Below are 22633 nucleotides of genomic sequence, written 5' to 3' on the forward strand. Positions count from 1 at the left end.
CTGGGCCACATCTCCCCTGGTCTCCCCTGCAGGTCTTCTCTTGGCCACGCTGGGGGAGCAAAGCGAACCCCGGAAACAACCCTTTACAGAGGCGGGGGGGGGGCCAAGGCGCTGGGGCGCAGCCAGGTGTTGGAGGCCGGGGTGAAGGGCAGGCTGGTTCTCAAGACCAGAAAGACCGCTGGGGTCCTCAGCCAGGACCGTGGTCCGGGTGGCCGTGGCGCGGCGGGCGCCTTCTCCAGGAGCTCTCTGGCCCCTCCGCTGGAGACAGGAAGCCAGTGCCCAGGGCCCACCCCCAGCCCGGGGGTCCTCCTGACCACAACGGCCAATAACACCAAACCCAAGACACTTTCCATATACTTTATTTTAAAGTTTCTTTGTATAAATTTCCTAAAAAATTTTAAAATTAAAATTAGGTACCCCCCCCACCCCCACACAAAAAAACCCACACATTAGAGGAATGCCAAGAATATTCTCTCATGACTTGCTGTCCACTCTTTACTCAAAGCGCTGGTCCCGCGGCGGTGCGCAGGGATTACAAGATTTCGCCTCCAAGGTCGTGGGTCAGGGGCTTTAGGAAAAGAGCCTTCTCTCGACGTCTGACCCAGGATATTGGGGGCACACGTTTATTCGCCATGGCAGGGTCTCCGTCTGAGGTCGAGCTTAACTGAGAGGGAAGGGGGAAGGAAGCAAGGCCGAGTAGACAGCATGGCCGTCGGGGGCGGGGTTCCCTTCTAGACCCCACGCTTGCCCGGAACAGGCGCAGCGTGGAACCCCGGAGGGAGGGCGAGGTGACGGGAAGGTTGGCGGAGACGGTGTCCGCAGCACAGGACCTGACTGCCGAGACGGAGGGCGCGGGGCCACAGACCCCTTAGCACCAAATGGATGGTCGTGCGGCAGGCGGTCCCTCCCAAGTTCGAGTGTAAATCAAAGCGGCACGGTGCCAGGGAGCCTGCACCCAGAGCTTCTTCGAAGACGGCGTGGAGACGGCTGACTCCTTCTTCCAGAGGTGTGTGTCCCTGGCCAGTGACCCTAGGTCCCGATGGCAGCGGCAACGCCGGGTTTGACGAGCACTGAGCGTCCGAGGAGGGGTGGGCAGAGAGGGCAGAGAAGGGGAAGGCACGTTACTGACCAAAAAGGACCCCGTGCTTCTCACGAAATGACCCCGTGGCCTCCCGTTCTCCCCGGCCACCCCTCACTTTCCAGCCCAGAACCTTTGCAGGTTCCCCAGCGCTTCTTGGCCTCGGGGACCGGGGGAGGGGGTGCACTCCTGCACTCTGAGCCTGTCTCGCCTGCGCCCCGGCCAGTCCTCCTGCAGACTGAGCGCTCGGTCCCGCAGGGGCCCAGGTCCCACAGGGGCCCGGGCTGTCGGGGAGCTGGCCCGTTTTATCACCGACCGAGTTGCCCAATGTAACAGAGGTACTGAGAGGACCCAAAGCAACACGCATCACTGAGAGGGAGCAGAGTTATTTACGTCACTGAGGGTTCGTTATCTTTGGTGTTATCTACAATTGCTCCTCTTCCCCCAAGGACCCGTTTGTTAACAATATCGTGTGAATAACAGGAATTTACATAACTCAATAGTAAGAAGGCGTTCACCCCATGTTTCTTCATTGTCAAAAGTTCAAGGATACAAGCACGTTTTTAGGAAACAATACTCATTCAGGAAATTCCTTTCAGGAGCTTTATTTGAATGTCTTCCTCACCTGACGATACAACCTATTTTGGGGGGTGGTTCATATCTACCGTAACCTTTGTAATTCAGGTATCTTAAAAAGGTGAGTTATTGACCTGGGTCGCTTTCACCTTACAGACAAAGGCCACAGCACAAAAGGGTCCTCGCTTACCGGGCGCGCAGACCCTCTCGCAGTCCGCCTGGGAGCTGAACCTGTTCTCGTTGCCGCCGCAGCCGCCGTACCAGAAGCGGGCGCAGCTCCCGGTCTCCGCGTCGTAGTACCACTTCAGCACGAACTTCCGGCACGTGCCCTCCTCCCTGGGCAGCTTGCATATGTCTGTGAGGGCGAGACGGGCCCGCCCGTTAGAGCCCGCCGTCCCCCGCGCCAGCCCGGGCAGCTGAGGGGCCAGTCGCGGGCTGGCAGGGCGAAGGAGAAGAGTGAGGACCCCGCACCCCCACCCGTGGCCACCCAGGGCTCCGGGAGCGCCAACCGGACAGCAAGGAGAGACAGGGTGAAGTGCCCCCAACCCCAGCGTCAGCCCTGGCTCGTCACGGGAAACTGAATGTAAAGTGAACGCATCTCCCTTTCCAGGCTCTGGGCCACCTGCTCTCTGGCCCCTTCACTGCTAAGTCCCCGGAGAAGACGCTGAGTTTTAGAGCCTGGGACTGTTCTCCTCCTCGGCCAAACAGCAGCTAATGCTGTCAGAATACAGCTGAAAAATAAGGCTGAACATCTCGCTACGAGCCGACTAGATTGACAATAAAAGTGGAAGTGGAAAAAATCCTTTATGAGTGTGCTGGTATACGTGTGAGCATGCAGGTGTGTGCATATGTGTTTCTGTATATGGGGTGTGCATGTGTGCGGGGATCTGTGTGGGTGTGTGTCTCTGTGTGTGGGTACACGCGTGTGAAATCCACAGCAGGGAAATGGGCCGCAGCACCGCGGCTCTGAGACAGAGCCACACTCTTCCTCCCCACCCCAGGAAGGAAGTTTCTGCGCAAACGCACACCCCGGAGGCAGCCCCGCTGCAGACAGAGAGGGAGCCGACCGCACCCCAGGAACACTCCTGTTCACAGAGCTTCTGAGAACTGCAGACGGTGCTGGGACAGGGCAGCTCTCCCGTCCACCACTATCTGAGTCTGGAGGACGCAAACCTTCTGACAAAACCCGCGCATTTACGTGGGCGGCTGACGTGCCTGCGTCTCCGCCCCCGCCACGCAGCGCTGACACCGAGGGGCCTCGGTCCTCGGCTAGTGGGGTGGCCCTGCAGCAGTGGGGGTCAGCGGGTGCAGTTCTGATGGGGACGAGCAGGGAGACGGCACAGCCAGAGCTCGGGGCCACCTCACACACCAGACCCCTCGGTGCACAGGACCGAGGCCCAGACCCATCCAGAAACCCTCCCTGGTGGGAGCGGGGCAGCTGCCACCCCAACAGAGGCAGAAAAAAATGACGACAATTCACGAAAATGATGTCTTTCTCTCAAACGCGCCAACAGCTGCAGGGAAAAGCCTGGAACGTCAGAGGGGGCGGGCAAGGCAAGATGACCCAGCCACCCAAACGGTGTTCAGCTTCTGCGGGCAGAGCGCCCTTTCGTGACCCAGTGGGTCCAGGCACTGGGTCCCGAGCTTCAGCCAGACACGGACCCAGGTCGTCACACTGACCTGGGTCACTGGGCGGGAAACGCACCGCCTGAGGTAGTGACAGGACCCTCGGGTCCTGGGTCGGAGGGCCACGGTCTCACCGGAATGAAGGACAGATTTCCGTGCATCCGGACCAACTCCCCGGAGAAAGACACACAAGCCCTGATCTCAAAAGCTCTTTGCTCTCCGTCACATGCAGGGGGGCCGGGGGGAAAAATGGATTGAAAAAAACCCCCCTCCTTATGTCGAAAAGAAAAAAAAAAAAACAACCCCGGCCTTTTCTTTTTAAAGACTGTGCTGTTTATATTAACTACAGGCTGTTTCCACGCCCGCACCGCTGCGGACCACACGCAGGAGCCGAAGACGCCCGGCCGAGTCCACTCACTGGGGCCCCGACTTCGCTGGAAACGCCACACTCCCTGTGCTCTTTGGGGGCGACATTCCCAGCGAGTGGGAAATGACAGACAGGGGTTCGGTGACTTCAAAGTTGCCATTTCGTCTGTCCCGACCCACATCTTGGGGAATTCCCGTGACTTCTTTGTGGCCTCTCTCCACTCACACACACAGATAGGGCCTCCAATGGGGGCGACTCCGGGAGGGACCGGGAGTTGGGTGGGAGGTCCGGGACCCAGTGCAGGGGACCAGGCTCCTGCGGGACCCAGAAAACAGCTTCTGAGCAGAAGCAACAGGGGCTGAGGCTCCTTCTCCGTCCCACGCCTCCACCTCACAGTCCCACGAAGGATCGTATAAGGGAAGGGACTGCACAAAACCGCCACGAACTCCTGACTCAGGCCGGTGAACCGGCATCGGGAGGCCAGTTTCTTGTTTCCGTCGATCTTCCCGTTAGTGAGGCTCCAGGAGTTTGAGAAACACAGGCAGTATCTCCCACAGGCCGATTCCCAAACGTGTTTCCGGAAACACAGGATTTGGAAGGGTCTTCAGCCCTGCACCATGACGCACCTGTGTGCATAACCGCTTCCCAGCTACTGCCCCGGCTCGGCCGCCTTCTCCCCCCCCAGGGCCTGAGGCCACCTGTTGGCACGGGCGGCGGCCGTGGTGAGGGACGATGGAGATGCAGACCTGAATATAGATCTGGATAGGACTCCTGGATGCAGACAGACACACGTGCACATGGACAGGGGGAAGCCTGCTGACGGAATGTTCTAGTGACGGAGAAGGGCCTCTCCTCCCAAGTGCGGAACCAGACACCACCCAAGATTCTCTCAACACAGACACAGGGTGCAGGCGCTACAGAACCGGTGCGGTGGAGAAACAAAGTAACGTCTCAGAGACTCACAGTGCAGAGAGAGAGTGAAATGTGAAGGCCTCACTGATAACTTGTAAACAAGGTGTGGCCGCTGCGCCCGGGTGGGGAAGGCTCAGCTGCGTGGCATCCGGCACCCACAGAAGCCGCACGGGCAGCAGCAGGTGCCCTCCACCCCAGCCTCGGGCAGAAAGAAACACTAAGGAAAGCCGCACCCCCTCCTGCCAGTGGCCAACACCCCCAGAACCAATGAACTGTCCTCGCACTCAGGGGACACCTTTGGCTAGGGGGCTAAAAAACGGTGATGTATCTTGGCGTCCACAGGCTTCGGACTTGGGTGTTAGTGCACAAGTCGTCTGTACAACACGCTTAAGCAAAGCACGTCGACTATCGCAGACACTAGCTCCTCGTGGGCGAGTGGCCCCAGCTCACACCCGCTGGACGGGGGGTTGCAGTGGTCACTGCAGAAACACGTCCCACTGGTCCCTGGTCAAAGATGAGCCGTGCACTCGCCTGGCTCGGGCCCACAGCGTGGTGTGACAGACCAAGTCTCGGGTGTGCTCAGAGAACCGGAACTAGAACAGGCCTGCCATGGGCCACCAAACCCGTGCCTCCTCTGGGTCCCCGTCTGGGCTGTCCCGGGTCCTCCGGAGCGGTTTGCTGTTGGACCAGACCTCTGCGTGGATGGCGCCCCAGGCTTTGCAGTGTCTCGGGCCACACCCACCCACGCTGGTCCCAGTTTGAGGAAAAGTGGTGGGTGAGAGAGGGTTCCTGGCTACGGCGCCCAGGAAGAGGGGGCAGCAGGTGCAGCCCAGAAGACGCAGGAGGAGACTGTGCGCAGCCACACGGAGAGTCTGGAGCCCCCCCGTAGAGGCCCGCCTGGCCGGAGGGTCAGGGCCCCAGCCGGCGGCCCACAGTCTGGACTGCAAAGACTCGGAGTGCGGGGGGAGGCCAAAGAGCGTTGCCCCCGGCCCCGCCGTTCTCACCACTCACCTCTTTCACCGCTGGCCAGCGGTTCCGTGTTCACCATGAGGTTCACGGTCGCACTGGAGGCCGTCTTCGCGGGCTGCGGAGGCACAGGCTGAGTTCTCTCTAGAAAACACAGGCAGCTGGTAGTAACTCGGAGCCACAAGGGCTGGGGACCTGGGGGCCAGGCGAGCTCGCCTCTCTGGGTAGAGTCTGGGATGTGGGTGTGGGGGGCACTGGAGCAGAGGCCCCAGAGGCCGCCCCCGCAGTCCTGACACCTGCTGCCTGCTCGGCCGACCCGTCTCAACGGGCAAGCAGACCCAACCGCTCTGAGCGGACCTACTGGCTTTCCCACGGGGGCTGTCCTGCTTCCGGCCATGGAGCCGGACCCCGGGGCTGAGAGCACTCATCTGCACAGACTGCGTGGGGACAGGCGGGGGCCTCCTTTCCTTGGGCCGGTTCCTGGATCTGAACAGCACTGGCCCAAAGTGCCGAGAATGTGAGCCTCCCCCCCACATCCAGGGAAGGGGGGTCAAGAAGAACGAGGGTGCTCAGAGGAACTTGGAAAGGGGGTGGGGCACGGGAGCCGCTGAGGCAGGCTGGGGGGGGTGTAGGACTAGACCTCGGCGCCATGGAGGAGCCAGGAGGGCGGCAGAGGGCAGAGCCTGAGAGAGGGGAGCTGGGGAGGGAAATTCGGAGGTGCTTTCTGCACTACCATGGGTGCCCCATGGCCCGGGGCGGCGAGCCCTCGTGGGCACCTCAGTTCCTCCCCAAGGAGCCAGTGACTTCGGTGCTTCCCATTCACTGAAGGGCGGGGGCGGGGCAGGCTCCTGAAACTCGGGTGGGGGAGACACCAAGCCCCAGCGGGGGCCCAGGGGCACGCTTCTCCCTCCCAGGGCAGGGGCAGCACCCAGGCCACATGGAGCTGGCTCCCTTCACAAGGTGGCCCGGGGCCCCCAAAGCAGAGCAGTGATTCACAAGGACCCCATCCTGTCTTCCATCTCGTTCATTTGTAAACTCAGGTACAAATGAAACACCAGGATTTTGGACAGATTCGGTGAATGAGGATTGTTCTCTCCAGCCCTGGCCAAGTGGCTCTATTGGTTGGAACACTGACCCATAAACCAAAAGGTCACAGGTTCAATTCCGGGTCGGGGCATGTGCCTGGGTTATGGGTTCGGTTATTTTCCTCTCTCACATCGGTGTTGCTCTCCCTCTCTCTCCCTCCTTCCCACTCTCTCTAAAATCAATAAGCACGTCCTTGGGTGAGAATTAATAACGATGATGAAGATGATGAATTGTTCTATGTCCTGTCAATATTCCACATAGAAGTCAGGACCGACCTTTCTTAACCAGGCCATGTACTCACTTGTACTGAAACTTCCTCGGTAGACGGCCCGGACCTGAGACCTCAGGTAGCAGACCACCGTCACGTGGTACGTCTGCCCGGCGCGCAGGCCCCCAACGACGCGGTCGGTGGCCGTGAGGTTCTGCTTCAGAACCAGGGACTGGTCGTGGGCCGAGGTGACGGTGAGGTCGTAGGAGTAGGGGCTGGGCGGCTCCGGCCTCTCCCAGTGGAGCCTGGCGCTGCTCTCGGTGACCTCGGACACCTGCACCTCTCGGGGGGCCTTGACTGGGACGGAGATCAAAGCACAGTGCGGGTCACCAACAAAGCCCCACGTGACCAAGACACGCAGGCGAGAGGGGACGCCGAGAGGCGTGTGTGACAGATGAGGAATAATCGGGGGGAGGCAGGGAACCGACTTCCTGTTCAAGTTCCCGGGAAATGCCGGTCTAACCTACGGACGTGGACGGAACTGAGTCGCAGTGATGAGAAGGCCCGAGACCCATCGCCAAGGCCCGCAGCTGCCCCGGTCCCTTCAAAAATCCCCCTCATTGAGGGGACACTTAGAGAGGAAAACGCACGGCCGGGGTGCTCGTCCGCCAGGAGGCGGCCGATACGGGATGAGCCCCATGACTTGGAACAGGCTGTCAGACTCCTGTTCACCGGGGGCCACGTCAGCCTCGCAGCTGCCTTCCAAGGGCTGAGTGTAACCTTAGGACTGGATACGTGTAAGTGCTCCTTAACCAGGGGCAAGGAGCTCAGTGCTGCTGCCGGGTAGAAACAAGGTGCCAGGCCGGATAAAACAAGGTGGAGGCCGGATTTGGCCTGTGGGCCTTGTGCTTGCCACCTGTGGCTTAAAATATATTACATCGTGAAACTTCAGGGTGTCGCACAAAATTCTTTTAAAGGAATGTCCACCTTCACCGTCCAGGACAGCTGGCAACACTCTGCAGTGTCTCCTGGCATCTCCTTTGAGGAAAATCTACAGTAAGGCACCCAGGGTCTCACTGAGCCCACCCAGCCCCGGATCTAACTCCGTCCGGAGCCTGTCTTCCCCACAGACGGGGCCAGCATGCAGACCAGCAGGTGGGGACTAGATGCCAGGCACCGCCGGAGCGGGCAGCCTGGGCACCTCTTTTCCCTGCGTGTCCAGCAGGACAAAGGCTATTTGTGGTGCAAGGCTCCAGACAGATCAGACAGTCTGCTGTCACGCTCTGAGAGAGGCAGGTCGGGCTCCAGGAGCCGGGCGCGGCCTGCAGCCTGGGATGCGACGGCAAGGAGCTTTTTCTCCCCCTCTCCCTGCCTCCAGGGGGGCTGAAACCCTGCTTCTACTTAGGTCCCTTTCTCTCAAGACGCTAGGTCTCCAAGAGAGAAGGGCCGTGCCACCTGTGGGAGTCCCAGAGGGAATGAGGGTGTGGGGCTCCGTGGGGAGCCGGGGAGGAGACAGCCCTTCCGCCTGCCCTTCGCCCGGGGCTCGTCGGTCTCACATGGGGAAGAGGAAGATCGCTTCCTTCCTCACACAGGAAAAGCGCGATGCTTTCACAAGTCCCTGCTCTGAACCATCCAGGGGCATAACCCCAGATCAGCGCCTATCGCTGCTGCTTTGCAGACAGGCTTGGAGGGACACACCCGGGCCACAGCGAACAAGGACGTCACAAGGCAGCAGCCCCAACTGCCACTTTCTTACCCACGGGCTTCGCAGTGGCTGGCTTGGTGGCAGCTGGTCTGGCTGCTGGGGACTTGGGGGCCTCGGGCTTGGTGGCGACTGGTTTGGCAGCGGTGGGGGGTCTTGCAGCCGCTGGCTTCACTGCTGACACCTGCTTCACAGCCACGGCGGGTTTGACTGTGGCCACCTTTGTGGCCTCGGGCTTGGCGGCAGCAGGTCTCCCAGGCCCGGGTCTGGAGGCAGCCGGCTTAGAGGCCGGCAGGTGCACCACAGCCACGGGTTTGGGGGTGCTGGGCGCCTGTTCCAGGGCGGCCGCTGGCTTGGCGGTGACCACGGGTTTGGACACAGGACTCGAAGTAACGTTACTCGGAGCATTTCTGTTAAAACAAATGAAGTATTGCTTCAACTCTCCATATTTTTGCCTGCCGTCTCCAACGGGCAAACACAGGGTCTGACGTGCTCGCGGAATCTGCCGTCTTAGCAAAACGCACGCGGCAGCTTCCCTGCCCTGCACAGGGCAAGGCACGGCAGGAAGCACGCACAGCGGTGGGGTCGCTAGAAATGAGGCTCCGTAAGTGCCTCTGACGTCTGCCCTCCAATTCACAGAACAGAAGCAGAGATACCGCAGAGACACGAGTGCTGAAATAACCGGGACGAGGGTTCTCATCTGGACCACAGTGCTCGGTGGATGACCACTCTCCCGAGAGCAGGGGCCCAGGCCGCGCAAAGCCGCGCTGGGCTGCACCTTCCCTCCGGGGCTCCCGGGAGCTTTGGTCTGTGCTCAATCTTTTTCGTGTGGTTTGGTTTCAGGGTTTTCCCCACAGTGTCTATATGGTGGCACAGACCCACCCTCAGTCCATGCCCTCACATGCACGTTCACCCCTTTGTGGCTGCGTGACGCCAGGCGCTGCACACAGTGTGCCCTCAAGTCGCTATGCTACAGACTCAAGTACGAGCTCTGCTCCTCCTGCTTTCCTAGACCTGGGGGCGCCATCTCTGGGGAATGTTCTAGAGGGATTCCAAAAAGAACTCAAGACGAGGGAAGAGAAGCTGTGGACCAAGATCTACCGGGCCAGCGTCCCTTATAATGGTCCTCGGCCGGCGAGGCTGAGACGGGAAGCGTTGCCCCTGGGAACAAAGGCCCTCGCTGAAGGGCTTTGGGGGGAATGGAGAGAAGGGGTGTAGGCGGAAGAGAGGGGCTCCTCCCCGGCCCTAGAGGTCCACCAGGAGTTTGCCAGACGCTCACTTGTCAGGGATAATTCACACCCACACTACGTCTACGGGCCGCCGCCAGGCCCCACCTCCCCCAGGCATGGCACACACTCGGTTCCTGCCGTGAACTTGGTTCACGCCCCCTCGCCTGGCCTCACTGCTCTCCCCACAGGTGCAGCTGGGCACACGGTCACTGAGCAGATGCCAGGTGGCCAGCCCCGCCCTCTCACAAATGCCCCTCACAAGCAGGCAGGTGGCCCCACATTCTTCCACCGTCAGCTGTGTGACCACAGAATCACTTATTTTAGGAAGATCGGGGTCCATTTCCTGCTGAAGTCGCCCAATCCTTCTTTATGAAATCATTTCACACCAGAGACGGCAGACTGCTTGGACACAGGGCCCTGGCTGCCCACCCTCTCTGTCCCCATGCCCTACCCGTGACGTGACAAGTTTGCCCACCGTTCCTGGACTCTAGCTAGGCTGGCCTTGGGACACGCTTTGACCGACAGGACAGGGCAGAGGTCACGAAGCGCTGGCCCTGGCCTAGGCCCCAAGAGGCCTTGCACCTACACCTGCCTCGTCTCAGGGAGCCCGGCGCCTGGGGCACAGCCAGGCTCACCTACCGGAGGGCGAGGGACCACGTGGGGCAGAGACGAGCCTCAAGCTGACACCACCCTGGACCACCAGCCTACAGCGGATGACCATCCAGCCTCAAACAGACCTGAGCCCCGTGGGGGCCGGAGGACCCCGGGCACGAAGGCTGACCCACAGAGTTGCAGACAGGACGGATAGTGGCTCTGAGCACTACCGTCTGGGGTGGCCTGTGACGCAGCAGAAAGTCAACGGATCCGACAGGTCTCACGAGACCCTGGGGAAGCATGTGTTCTGCTCTTCCAGGCCTCACCCCCCAAGCTCAGGCCCTGGAGGTTCTCTGCGTCCCCTCCTATCCTGGACTCTGTGGGACAGTTGTTACAATCACTCACACTCGTCTGTGACCAAATTTCACATGATTCTTTGCCGGCTGGTCCCCTTGCAACCAATCACACTGTTTCTTGATATCTGGAGACAAGTAAAAAGCGTTTTCACCTAGGAAGAAATAGAAAAAATATATGTGTTTAAATGTATGTGAATCTCTTGCAAATTAAAACTAATCTGCTAATAAATTAAATGAACCACACAGAAGGTAGTCCATAAATATTTGTTAAAGAATTAATGAACTCTTACACAAAAGCTAAGTCTGCCAAGTTTAAACATTAAGTACCAATATCTCCTATTTGGCAACATTTCGGTTAAAGATAATGTTCACTTGGTGTGGGCGAGAACACAGGGCCCAAGAAAACTCGGGTGCTGAGTTTCACAAGACCCAAGCCCTTGGGCACGGGCTGTAGCGGGTCACCTTCCATGCTCTCTCAGCGCTGCGTTTCACAGAGCAGGTCTTCTGAAGGCAGGGACGGTGGCCCCCGGGTGAGGCAACCCGTCTCCTTCCTGAAACTTTCGGGGCCCAGGCTTCCCAGTGGGAGGACCGTCGGTACGGCCCCGACCTTCCCTGGAATGAGAACCTCCCCGTCTGTGCAGGCTTATCCACGCTTCGTACGCCTCTCTCCTCTGTTAGTCCTAACATGACAACTCCGGCTCGGGGACACGGTGGTGAGTGACACACTTTCTCTAGGACCACGCAGCCCACTGGGCCCACAGACCACGGATGCACAGGCCACGTAATAGATGCAGTCAGTGTGGCAACCAGATTAACGACGGGCCAGCCTCGGGAACGGGAAGCACCCAGGGTAGGCGGGGGGACCGCAGGTGGGTGTGGAAAATGAACGTGGCTTCGCTGCCACAGCAGAAGTGGAGAGCAGGCTGGGGAGCCGCGCCAGCACAGACCGGAGGTTTCCAGGTGTGGGGCTGGCGGCTCAGCCCAGATCCATGCCACTCCTTCTAGAAGCTTCCACCGTGCCCCATCAGAACACACTTCTCTGTGACCTGCCATCACATTCCATCATGCCTGACCCGTCTGCCCACCTAGACTGTCCATTCTCAGGGTCCCTGTCTACACGCTGAGGACGAACTTGGTTGAATACAAAAGTGAACAGGACAGGGTCCCCGTCTGCCTCCACTGCCACCCCCGGAGCTGAAAGCGTGCTGGGGCCTGGTGGGTGTCACCACCCACCTGTTCAATGCGTGAACAAGTTAGCGTCTGCACACTGGTCACCTTTCCCATGTGTGCACCCCCACTCCCAAGAGCCCGAGGGTGCGGGCCGGCAGGAAGCCGGGCCGGGGAGCCCCAAGGCCTGACACAGGACTCACCGCTGACGAAGGACGGCAGCAGCCTCCCAAAGCGGAGCAGGGGCTCCTCGTTGAGCTCGGTGGGCTTATCCACCAGTTTGAAGAAGACGTCGTTCGGCTCGCTGGCGAAGCTGTACACCTCCTTGACATTGAGCTTCCTGCCGATGCCCAGGATCACGAAGAAGTAGCCCTTGCACTTGGCCCGCAGGATGGCCGTCTGGACCTCCCGCAGCTGCTGCCCCTGCACCTCGCCCGTCAGCATGAGCACCAGGACTTTCAGGTCCCGGGGGTTGGGCGCGCGCTCGAAGACATGCTCTACGGTATAGTCGATGGCGCGGCCCAGGGCCCGGGTCCCCTGCAGCTGCGCCATCCGGGAGCCCAGGGCATCCAGCAGCTTGTCCTTGGAGCCGTAGTCAGTCAGGGAGACCTCCACCTTCACAGGCGCCGCGCTGGCATTGCCCGCGGACTCGTGGGCCGCGTGCTGCACCACGGCCACCCTGGCAAAGTGCTGCGAGGCCCTGGGGTCTGGGCTCAGGTCCAGCTGTCGCACCAAGTGCCCAATGTACTTCTTCATCTCGTCGAACTGCAGCAGGGAGGTGGACTCGGAGCTGTCCACAAGGAAGGCCAGGTCCATGTCCACGTCGCCGCCCGCCGCGCGCCTGTCCCTGAAGACGGGCCTCCAGCTGCCCAGGTTGCAGGACGGGTCAATGTTGCAGATGTCTAGGGGGAGGAACGGCAGCTGGTCCACACTGCGGCCCACACAGCGAGACACACGCCCTGATCTGCGGGAGCCTGGGCCGCCCAGGCTGCCAGGGAGCTCGGAACCCTGTTTACGGCGGCCAAGCTTCAGTTTCATCACAGAAAGCTGACTATATAGACAAGTCAGTGAGCCCAAGTGTGTCCATATGCTGGGGCACTGGTGTCAGATAGGAGGAAGGGGAAGGAGGGGAGGGGAGGGGAGGGGAGGGGAGGGGAGGGAAGGGAGGGGAGGGAGGGAGGGGGGGGGGGGGGGAGAGGGGAGGGAGGGAGGGGAGGGGAGGGGGGGGGAGGGGAGGGGGCCTTACTTCTCTGCCGTCCTTTGAAGAACGGTTTTCTAGAAAGTCCCAAAGCCAGATCATTAACATCTGGGCTCCAAAGTCAAAACATAAGCAGAGTCTACTTCCCCTCTATTCCCTGTAAACCACTCATTCCCCGCCCAAGAGAAATTCTGTTTGGAGGCTCTACGTTGAGCGTGTGAACTACTGTGCGGCCTCCACACCCAGGCACCGAGCATCGTTTCACGTGAGCCCCACACGCAGATGGCGCCTGCCCGAGCACAGGTCCACCTGTGGACGGGAGGTTCCGGCTGCCGCTGCGCAGAGGCGGGGGTGCGGGCGGGCCTTACCCAGGCAGATGTGGCAGGTCAGGACGTTCCTGAGGAAGCTCGTGAGGTCTCCCCTGGCGGGCAGGACGAGCACGTGCCCCACCTTGGTGTCGTTGACCTGTTCCAACAAAAGGACACGATCGTGACCAGCAGCCACTCACAAACTCCAGCCGAGGACACAGACTGCCCAGTGGAGCAGCAGCCCCTCGTTTTTCAGAGCCCAGGCCCCCAAAGAGAGAGGCGGCGCTGAGCTGAGCAGGAAAGCGCGGGCTTTCTTCTACGGAGGTGAGCTCGAGTTCGAATCCCAGCCCCGTCCTTCCTGCTGGACCCCAACCACAGCTACTCCACCTCTCCCGGGCTCAGCTTCCTCAGCTGTGAAATGGGCTAACGGCGAATTCTGCACAGAGTTGTGTGAAGGATTAAGTTGGGTAACACACGCCAAGTGCCTTCTGCAGCCTCTATCAGAGAGCAGGCTTAAATAATGTCATTATTTTCAGCACTAAATGTCGATGGCGAATGTCAGTGTGTCCCTTTCTCTCCCTCCCGGGTCTACAAAGGGACGCAATGACAAAAACAGCCACTGAATCACCTCCAGAAGATTCAACACCCCCATCATAGCACACCCTGGCAAATTATTCATTTAGTGAGTAATTAAATTCAATTAATGAATAATTAATGTTCCAAACTTGCTGAAACTATCGCCGGTAAGACACACAGGCGGGTCTGGGTCACTCAGCCCACACACTGCGCCCCTGACCACACACACGGCCAGGGACCCACAAGGGACCCCCAAGCCCAGGGCTCTGCGCTCTGCCTGCCGGCGGTCAGGCAGGGGAGACTCTATGAGCCTGGACACAGAGTGTCCAGTTTGGAAGGAGAAGCGTGGAGCCTGTCCCTACCCCGCCTTTCACAGGTGAGAAATCTGAGACACGGAGAGGGCAGTGAGTGACACGCACAGCCGGGTGGCAGGTGGCCAGGGAGGGACAGCGAGCCCAGGCCCCGCCTCTGTCCCAGCCCCCCCTCCCTGCAGCCACCCACTCCCCTCCAGCAGAGAGCCCAGAGTCCTCGCCGCGTGAATAGGGGTCGATTGAGTACAACAATGAAAGGCTAAAGGCAGTTCGGGGACAAGAAGGGAGCTCTTGTCTGCGTCCCAGGCTGACCCTGGTGCCAGCCTGGCCGAGGACAGGTGTGAGCAGGGCAGGTGCACACTGGGGGCCCGGAGTCGCAGGTGTCTGGGGACCTCGCTAGGAGGCAGCAGACCCCCCGTTCACCAGGGGAGACCCTCCTCCAGCCCGGGACCCGGGACCTTGGATCTGGGGCCAGAGCCAGAGGCTGCCCTGGAAAACCCCAGGGGAGAAGTTCTCGGCCAGACCAGACCCCTCCAGAGCCTTCTAGAACCAGGGGCCCAGAGACACCCTGGGGGTGCGGCGGTGCCCAAGAACCTCCCCAGAGCCCCGGGCACAGACCTGCAGGGCGCTGGCCAGCTGACGGTCCTCCTGGCTGGTGAGGACCAGCGGCGTGATGCCCGCGTCCCACAGCTTCAGCACTGCCTCGCTGAGCTGCGGGGACGCCCTCGTGGGCTTGTTGCTGAAGAAGACGGCCACCTTCCTCATCAGGAACCCGTTCCTCACGCGCTTAAACGTGTTTCTGGCCACGAACAGCATGGCGGCCTCCAGGCTCTGCTGCTTGGAGGTCAGGGCCACCTGGAGGTTCTTGATCCGGTCCAGGAGGACGGCCTTCTTCCTGGAGTCCGCGAAGCGGATCTCCGTGGTCACCTCGTTGTTGTAGGTGACCACGGCCACGCGCGCCCCCCGCGGGCAGTTGCTCTCCGCGATGGTCAGGTCGCCGACCGTCCGCAGCAGCACGTCCCGCATCCGGCTGAACGCGTCCTGGGTGACCCCCTCCGAGGTGTCCAGAGCGAAGGCCAGCTCGGTCGGGAAGACGGGGCACTCCAGGGGCCCTGGGAAGTGGGGGTTCAGAGACAGACTTTACTCACGGAAAGGGGGTCTTCTGTCCTCGGGGGGAGCCACTCGGCTGAGCCGACTCACCGTAGCAGCAGGCTAGAAAGGAAACAGACAAGAGGGTCAGTCGCGGCCACCACGGGCCACCCCACCCCGAGTAAATGCAAAGGGGGTCGCAGACAGGGAGAGTCGTGCACTCACGGCATTTGTCCTTGATGCTCTGGACCAGGGCGCATTTCTGTGAAAGGAAAGGAAGAAGGTTTGAGGGCGGCGGACACAGGCCCGCGGACGGCGATTCGTGCTGCGCGCGCCCAACTTACTTCGATCGAGTCGCCTCTGTCGCCTCTGGGACCCTGAAAAACAAGGAAGGAGAGGCTGAGAAGCACGATGCTGGTGCCAGGGACAGGCCTCGGCCCGCAAAGAGGAGACGGAGGAAGCCGGGGTGGACCTCGGCCAGCCTGGGTCAGGTTCAGGTTCAGACTCTTCTTATAAATTTGACTTTGCTCAAAAAGCAGAGGAAAGCGACTTTTGGGACAAAACAGGACTCCAAGGGGAGCAGCTCCAGCCCCGAAACCCGGGGTGCTCCTCACTAACCAGCCCACAGAGACCTCACACCTGAGCCCGCACCCCACACGACTCTCTCCTCACGTCCGCTAGTTCAAACCCCCCGTTCCCAGGAGGGCAGTGTGAAGGCATCTAACTGCCCATCACCCCAGGGCAGAAGGATCCCCGAGGACTCTGCTGGGGGGGGGAACCTCATCCGCCCTCGGCAGCTCACCCAGGAGGTGTGGACTCCAACAGGGGTCTTTCCGTACGGCTGCTCCCGCCCGCCCACCCCACCAGGCACCGGCAAATGGATCTCCCATCGAACACCTCGGTGTTTGGACACCAGACAGACCCACCCCCTCTAGTCTCGTCACCCCTTTTTAGGTGTGACTTCCTGTCAGTAAGTTCTCATCCTGCCGTGAACCTCATTGGTTTCAAGGTAGGGAGACAGCACAGGGAGAAATTCCAGCCAGGAAACAGAGGTGAGTCATGGCAGGGGCCACAGAGGGGCACCCTCCTGGCTCCCAGGAGCCAGCGGGTAACAAGTAGGTGCTGACCTTGAATCCGGAGCTTGTTTGGGGCGGGGGGGAGGGGTGGTTTACAGACCAAAGGAAGCATTTCCCCAAACCAGGGTCTGACATGATTGGAGCCTTCTCACAAGGTGCCACTGAGAGGCGGTTCAATGTGTTCTCTTTAGTTTGCTCTCCGACCAAGCCTCAAACGAAGAACGGCACCGGGAAGTTCAGAGGCGAGTTGCAACCTGCCCCAGACGCGGGACGCCGCACGCAGTAAAGCCCTCTCCTCTGCGGTGGCATCGGGAGGAAGGTGGTTAAACGAACAAACAAACAACGGTAACAGCAAGAATGCCGCCACCGTGGTTCTGGGCAGGGGACAGTGGAAAGTTTTCAGGGACCTGTGCAGCACCCAGCCTGCGGGCGGCTCGACCGGAGGGGGTGGGTACTCACAGACGGTCCTGGGTAACCGGGGTCTCCCTTCTGTCCAATCGCCCCTGGAGGTCCCGAATTTCCCTGCAAGGGGCAGAACCAGCATCACTCGACTGTGGCAGAAGAAGGGGAATCAGAACCGCCATGGGTGGGAAGGGCGGTGACGGTGAGCCGATGTGACAGCCCCCATTCCCGCCAAAAAGCCCTCCCTTTCAGGGATCCTGGCATCTCCAAGCTCAAACGCATGGACACGAGACTTTCACAGAACTGATGGGTGTCTCCCCGCAGCGCGCTCTCTGGCAGGTCACGGGGGGACAGGTGCTCGCCTGAGACCCACTGCGGAGGCCGTCCATGAGGGCCCAGGAAATCAGTAACCGACCACCGGTGAGACCGAGGTTTGGCATAGACGACCCGCCCAAAGCTCTCAAACCCCGCACTGATCTAATCTGTCTTCATTGAGCAAAGCAACAGGACAATCACCGTGAGCTGAACCACAGTTTAAGCTCAAAATAACCATTACAGACCGTTAGGCTCATCCAAACCACCACTTGCTAATTCAAGACTCAGCACCATCTTAAAACGATGTGTGAACATCCCCCGAAGAGGGTGCAAGACCCTGAGCAGCGACAGGAAGAGGAGTCCTGGCGGGTGGGACGGGCGGGGCTGGAGCAGGTGGTTTCGGCCTGGCAGGCCTTCCAGCCCGGGACCCTCATAAGCAGGCACACGGCCCGTGAAACTCCTGTGGCTTCGCCGTCAGTGGGAGAAGCCCAATCTGAGCAGGGGAGGCGTCCAGGTCGACCACCCCCGTCCCACAGGTCCTCATTCCCACCGCAGCCCCGGCACTGGCTCGCTTACCCTTCGGCCCCGGATGCCTTTGGGTCCCGGTGGTCCCCCTGTTCCTGGTTCGCCGGGGAAACCCTGGAGGAGACCCGGCAAATGGCACATGAAGGTCTGGAACAGGACGTCCAGCCGAGGGTCCCTGGGGCTCCTGAACCACACTTCCCGGGGCAGCCAAGCGGCTCACTCCGATCTGCCTTCCCACTGGGTGGCTACCGCGTGGGCGTCTCTGGCAGGGGCAGCCCCAGCTCACTGAGCCGGGGAGGACGGCCTTACGCAGCTGCGGCGTTGCAAGGCCGGCAAAGGGCTCTGTCTCAGGGCCACTGCGCTTAGTCCCCACAAGCCCCGTGACAAGTGCACGCTGTCATCTCCATTGGAGAGATGGGGGAGTGTTCCAGGGAGAGTGAGGGCTGGGGACCTACCAAGGCCACTTGGTTTGCAAGTGTCTGACCCAGGAGGAAGGCCAGGACGTTCTATCTGTGGCCCGTGGACACACAGATGCATCCTCAGAGAGCGGGGGGGGGGGGGCTTCCCACCAGGGGAACGCCTTACCTTCGGGCCTGGGTATCCGGGAAACCCTCTTTCTCCCTGCAAGGCAAAATAAATGACTCACGTTTGCTCTCAATTTAAATTCATCTGAAATAAACTATTCTTGAGCAGAAAAAAACATATCTATCTACAGAAAAGTTATATGATAACAATAAAACGCCGCGAACGATTGTGTAAAAATACCACCTGTTAGAAGTACATACTTTTTTGCCTTTGCGCCCTTCACCGCCGATCCCATCTCGGCCATCCTCCCCCTGGTTGTGGAAAAACAGTGTCACTGCAGGCCGCCGTGCTGGGCACGCCACGCCCACCTCTGCCTAAAGCCCTGGGCAGAGGGTCCTGGAGTCCCTGAAACGTCCCCAGATCCAGGTACAGCTCCGGGGAGAGTCCCGTCCCTCCCCCACCCCCAACAAGTCCGTCAGAGGGTGGCCCGGAAAGGCCCTTCGGCCAAGGTGCTGGCAACCGCGAATCTGAAGACCTGCCCCAGCTGTCGGTACAGATGGTGCTGGGATCAGGGACTCACTGACCCTGGGAATCTAAGGGGTCAGAGGACCCGTGAAGGTCGGCTTGCCTGTGCACCTGTGAGTCTTCGATTCCACTTCAGAGCAGAAACACAGACTCAGTCTCACGCTGCCCTGAGTGATCTGAGCTCAGACGCCCCTCCCCTCGTCCTGTCCCTACCTCCCAGCCCAGGCTGCCCTCTTTCCAAACACAACCCCCCGGGACGCTCAGATCTGTCCTGTCCCTTCCTCATGGGGGCTTTCAGAATGGGACACGGTTACTTCAAAAGAAGTAGAAGAGTTTATGTGAAATATACATTAATATTTCCAGAACATACAACCCGCTACTTTTTCATTTACAAATTTAAGTGGACGTCAACAGCAAAAGAGCCATTGCCCCCGTGTTATGGAAACAGAATCGTACGCTTTGGTGCTTTTTCCCTCTGCTTCTGGAGAGTAAACTGAGAGTAACAGAAATGGGTGTTTTTAAACTTCAGTTTTAACTGTAGAGAAGTTACACACACAAGAAAAATATTTTAAAGTTCCGGGGTCATAAGTCCGATCAAGCTGGTCAATTTCTATAGTTTTTAGGTATCCTGATTTATTTTTTAAAAATCCCCAATGTTTCGTAGATTTCTTTCCCTTATGTAGGAATAGATCCTACAAGGTTATTGTTAGTGAGCAGTTAGATTACTTTAAACAACAGAGTTTTTAAAACGCAGGTTATCAAGGTCATCGTTTCTATTCCTGGGACGTCTCCCCAGGACATGGTTTCTACCTGGACTGAGAGCTCGTCAAACCCGACCCCGTCTCTCTGCCGAAAAGCTCGGCACCATCACGTCCACCCCGACCTCGTAGATCGGAACACAACCCGGTTCCGGCTTCATGGGCCAGCACGCTCCCACGCCCCCGAAACACAGAAGCCTTTACCCACAGAAGCCTTTACCCACTACCCGCCCCCGCCATGACTCGGGACTTATCGTGACATTTATTTGCGGGTCACAGGTGGCAGGTTTCCCTATTTTCAATCACGTCCCCAACGACAGGCAAAGAGATGGTAAGTCCTCGGCAAACCTCAACTGCGATGAGAAAGCTGGCCCGGCGCCAGGCCCCACCCCGCTCCCCCCTCCCGAACATTTCAGCGGAGAGGCGGAGACGCGTGCTGGCCTTACCGTCTCCCCGCGGGGCCCCGGGCTCCCGAGTCCTCCCTTCGGCCCTGGCTCTCCGGGCTCGCCCTGCACACAGGAAACAAGGCGGAGACACCTGAGGCTCGAGGCCGGTTGACACGTGACTCCAAGCCCTATCGTTCTCAGTGACGCCACCGCCAACGTCACCGTTTGGATTTTGATAAAAAAGATTTCTTCAAACCAAGTTCCTGCATGGAGCCCTGGCAGAGAAGCCGGGGGTGGGGGTGGGGGAGCTGGCGTGTGTTCTTTTCATGAACGTGGCATGTGAGCGCGCTGAGGGGGGAGGGGGGGCAGGAAAGAAGCTGAGAGAGTCGGGGGGGCACTGAATTCAGCAGGAAAGCCCACCCCCAGAGAAAATTCTGGATTCCCGGGAACACATCCCTCTCACTGAGAAAGCACTGGCCTTTCAGACAGGCTGGGTGAACTGCGGGTCTTCTCAGGGTTTATCGACAGCAGGCCGTCAGGGGACCTTTGTATGACAAGTTGCTGGCGTCCAAACAGTCGGGGTCGGGGGGCGGTTAGCTAAGTGTGGCCAGCAAGGCAGCCGTGTGCACGGCCGGTGTTCAAACGCAGCGTGTTCAGTGTGATGCTGATGTCACACTAGGAGCCCCCGCTCTGCTCGAACAGACGTGAGGACATGGAACCGTGGTCACGTGCCACGGCGTGAGCAGATCAGACGAGCCACGGCTGCCACCAGGGCCTGGCCTCGAGAAAGCAGGCCTCTGAGCACCAGCCGTGTATTCCCCCAGACGGGGACGGGGATCCCGCCGGCCAGAGGGGAGGCGGAGGGATGTGCCAGCGAAGCACGTGGGCAGGCCAGTGAATGCGGGAGAGGCCACCCGGGGGCGGCCACGGCCTGGCCTCAGGGACCGGGCAGGCTCCTGCTCCGTCAAAACCAACCTTTTTTCCCAGGGGACCGTTTCTGCCTCGTTCTCCGGGAGCACCGGGCGGGCCTCCGCTCCCCTGGGACGAGAGGAAAGCAGCGTCAGTGATGGCGTGTCCACCCTCTGGGCCTCTGTGTCTGTCCCCCGCTTCCCCTCCACGTCCCCGAGGTGGTAGCGGGGCGGAAGGGCTCGGAGTCCTGTGTGGCACCCCCAAGGCAAACGTGTGGCCTGTACGACCCCAAGCCCTGGCGTGACGCTCAGGCCGCTGCACTTAGACACCGCACTTAGACACCGCATACAGACGCTGCACAATGCAGTTCCCAGCGTCCCTCCCTACCCTGAGCCCCTAACCAGAGGACAACACCCAGATTTCAGGTGGGTCTTGTCCACACCTGCACAGTGAGACCTGGCCATGCAGGTGTGGGGACCGGTGTGCTGTGCCCCACTAGGTGAGCGAGGGAACCCGGGTTCCCACACACGGTTCCACCTGTGAGGCCCAGGAACGAGCCCCGAAACAGGGGAGAGGCCAGGTGGCGGCTCTGCCTCCCCCCTGCTCCACCTTAAATTCTTGGAGCTGAATGAAATATTGGGGGAAGACAAAAGCTTTCAGAACAGGTCTTGACCAGATTTCCAGCTGGGGGAGGACTTTCCAAATGAACCAAGGCTCTCAGCGGGTCCCCGCTGCCACCATGAAGCCTGTTTCTGCCGTTAGGTGGCAGCGGGCCAGTCTCCTGCCAGGTGCTAGTCCTTGTCACTTTCTGAAACAAGTGTAGGATGGGCCACACATGGTCCCATCGCACACAAGGGCCAGCAGGGGTGCGGGACACAGGTCTGCCCCCCCCGTCACTCACAACTGAGAGCTGTGGAATTCTGCAGTCACAGCAGTTTTAAGGGCCATCTTCCGTGTGACCGTGAGGACAGGAATCTCCTTACACAAACTATGGAGCCTCAGAGCCGACCCCCAGGGGGTGATTGTGAAACAATCCGTCACCACCTGAGACTTTCAGAAGACCTGTGGTTCACTCCGCCCCACGCGGAGGCCTCAGAGATGAGGCCTGTCCGTCCGGCCTGAGCAGAGCCCAGGGGCAGGTGCTGGGAAGGAACGGCCCTGCCCTAGAGGCCGCTGGAGCCCCGAGAAGGGCTCTCGTGTCCTCACACAAGTGGCCGTGGGGACTGAGTCCGACCCAGTGTCAGTGTCACCGAAGAGTCGGGCTAAGGGAAGGTGGGTCCTCGGCGACACCCACCGCAGGTCTCACTCAGCCCACTCGGGCCTGTGCTGCCAGCATAGCCACGCAGAGGGGTGGGAAGAGGGAACTCACCCGGGATCCGGGAATGCCTTGCTCGCCGATCTGGCCCGGGGGACCCGTGGGGCCGGCTACACCCTGAGGGGAGAGGTTCGGGTCAGTGCGGTGTTGAGGCCGCGCTCCAGGAGGAAGCCCACAATGACACCTGCGCCTTCGCCGAGCCCAGGGCCTCCCGCAAGCTGCCAAAGGGGCCCCCGGGACCACACGCCTGTGTCCGCCAGGGGGACGGCAGCCCCGCCCAGATCATGGAGAGGAAGTCACTTTTAAAAGACGCCCATGTGTCTGCAATGTCCCCAGCAGCGATGGTCACAACCTCCAAAAGGCAGGAACCTCCCAAGTGTCGACCCGCCAATGAGCAGGTCGGGAGCTAGGGCCCACCCTGCAGTGGAATATTACTCAGCCATGAAAAGGAGAGGTGCCCGGCCTCATTCTACAACGTGGTGCACCTCAGAAACATGACATGAAGGGAGGGGGCCGGAACCAGAAGACCACCTACTGAATGACCCCGT

General features: G+C 60.0%; 1 protein-coding gene across 6 annotated transcripts in view; it reads right to left on the reverse strand.

The window, feature by feature from the left end:
• Window positions 1-343: 343 nt before the first annotated feature.
• The window catches only part of COL6A3 (collagen type VI alpha 3 chain), a 67848-nt gene continuing 45558 nt past the window's right edge, over window positions 344-22633 (reverse strand). For all 6 annotated transcript variants that reach the window (XM_053655229.1, XM_053655232.1, XM_037161389.2 and 3 more), the window contains 19 exons: window positions 22140-22202; window positions 20837-20899; window positions 19922-19984; window positions 18453-18503; window positions 18253-18288; window positions 17719-17781; window positions 16885-16947; window positions 15694-15726; window positions 15575-15611; window positions 15461-15472; window positions 14879-15372; window positions 13434-13530; window positions 12071-12769; window positions 10750-10852; window positions 8576-8931; window positions 6913-7176; window positions 5571-5669; window positions 1845-2009; window positions 344-1070 (listed from right to left, as the gene is read on the reverse strand). In XM_053655229.1, the coding sequence (XP_053511204.1) occupies window positions 1030-1070; window positions 1845-2009; window positions 5571-5669; window positions 6913-7176; window positions 8576-8931; window positions 10750-10852; window positions 12071-12769; window positions 13434-13530; window positions 14879-15372; window positions 15461-15472; window positions 15575-15611; window positions 15694-15726; window positions 16885-16947; window positions 17719-17781; window positions 18253-18288; window positions 18453-18503; window positions 19922-19984; window positions 20837-20899; window positions 22140-22202 (2802 nt within the window). In that variant the 3' untranslated portion in view covers window positions 344-1029. The remainder of the gene's footprint in view (window positions 1071-1844; window positions 2010-5570; window positions 5670-6912; window positions 7177-8575; window positions 8932-10749; window positions 10853-12070; window positions 12770-13433; window positions 13531-14878; window positions 15373-15460; window positions 15473-15574; window positions 15612-15693; window positions 15727-16884; window positions 16948-17718; window positions 17782-18252; window positions 18289-18452; window positions 18504-19921; window positions 19985-20836; window positions 20900-22139; window positions 22203-22633) is intronic.

This window comes from Artibeus jamaicensis, unplaced genomic scaffold (genome assembly GCF_021234435.1).
Source record: "Artibeus jamaicensis isolate MK-2021 breed Jamaican fruit bat unplaced genomic scaffold, CSHL_Jam_final contig_944, whole genome shotgun sequence".
Taxonomy (NCBI): Eukaryota; Metazoa; Chordata; class Mammalia; order Chiroptera; family Phyllostomidae; genus Artibeus; species Artibeus jamaicensis.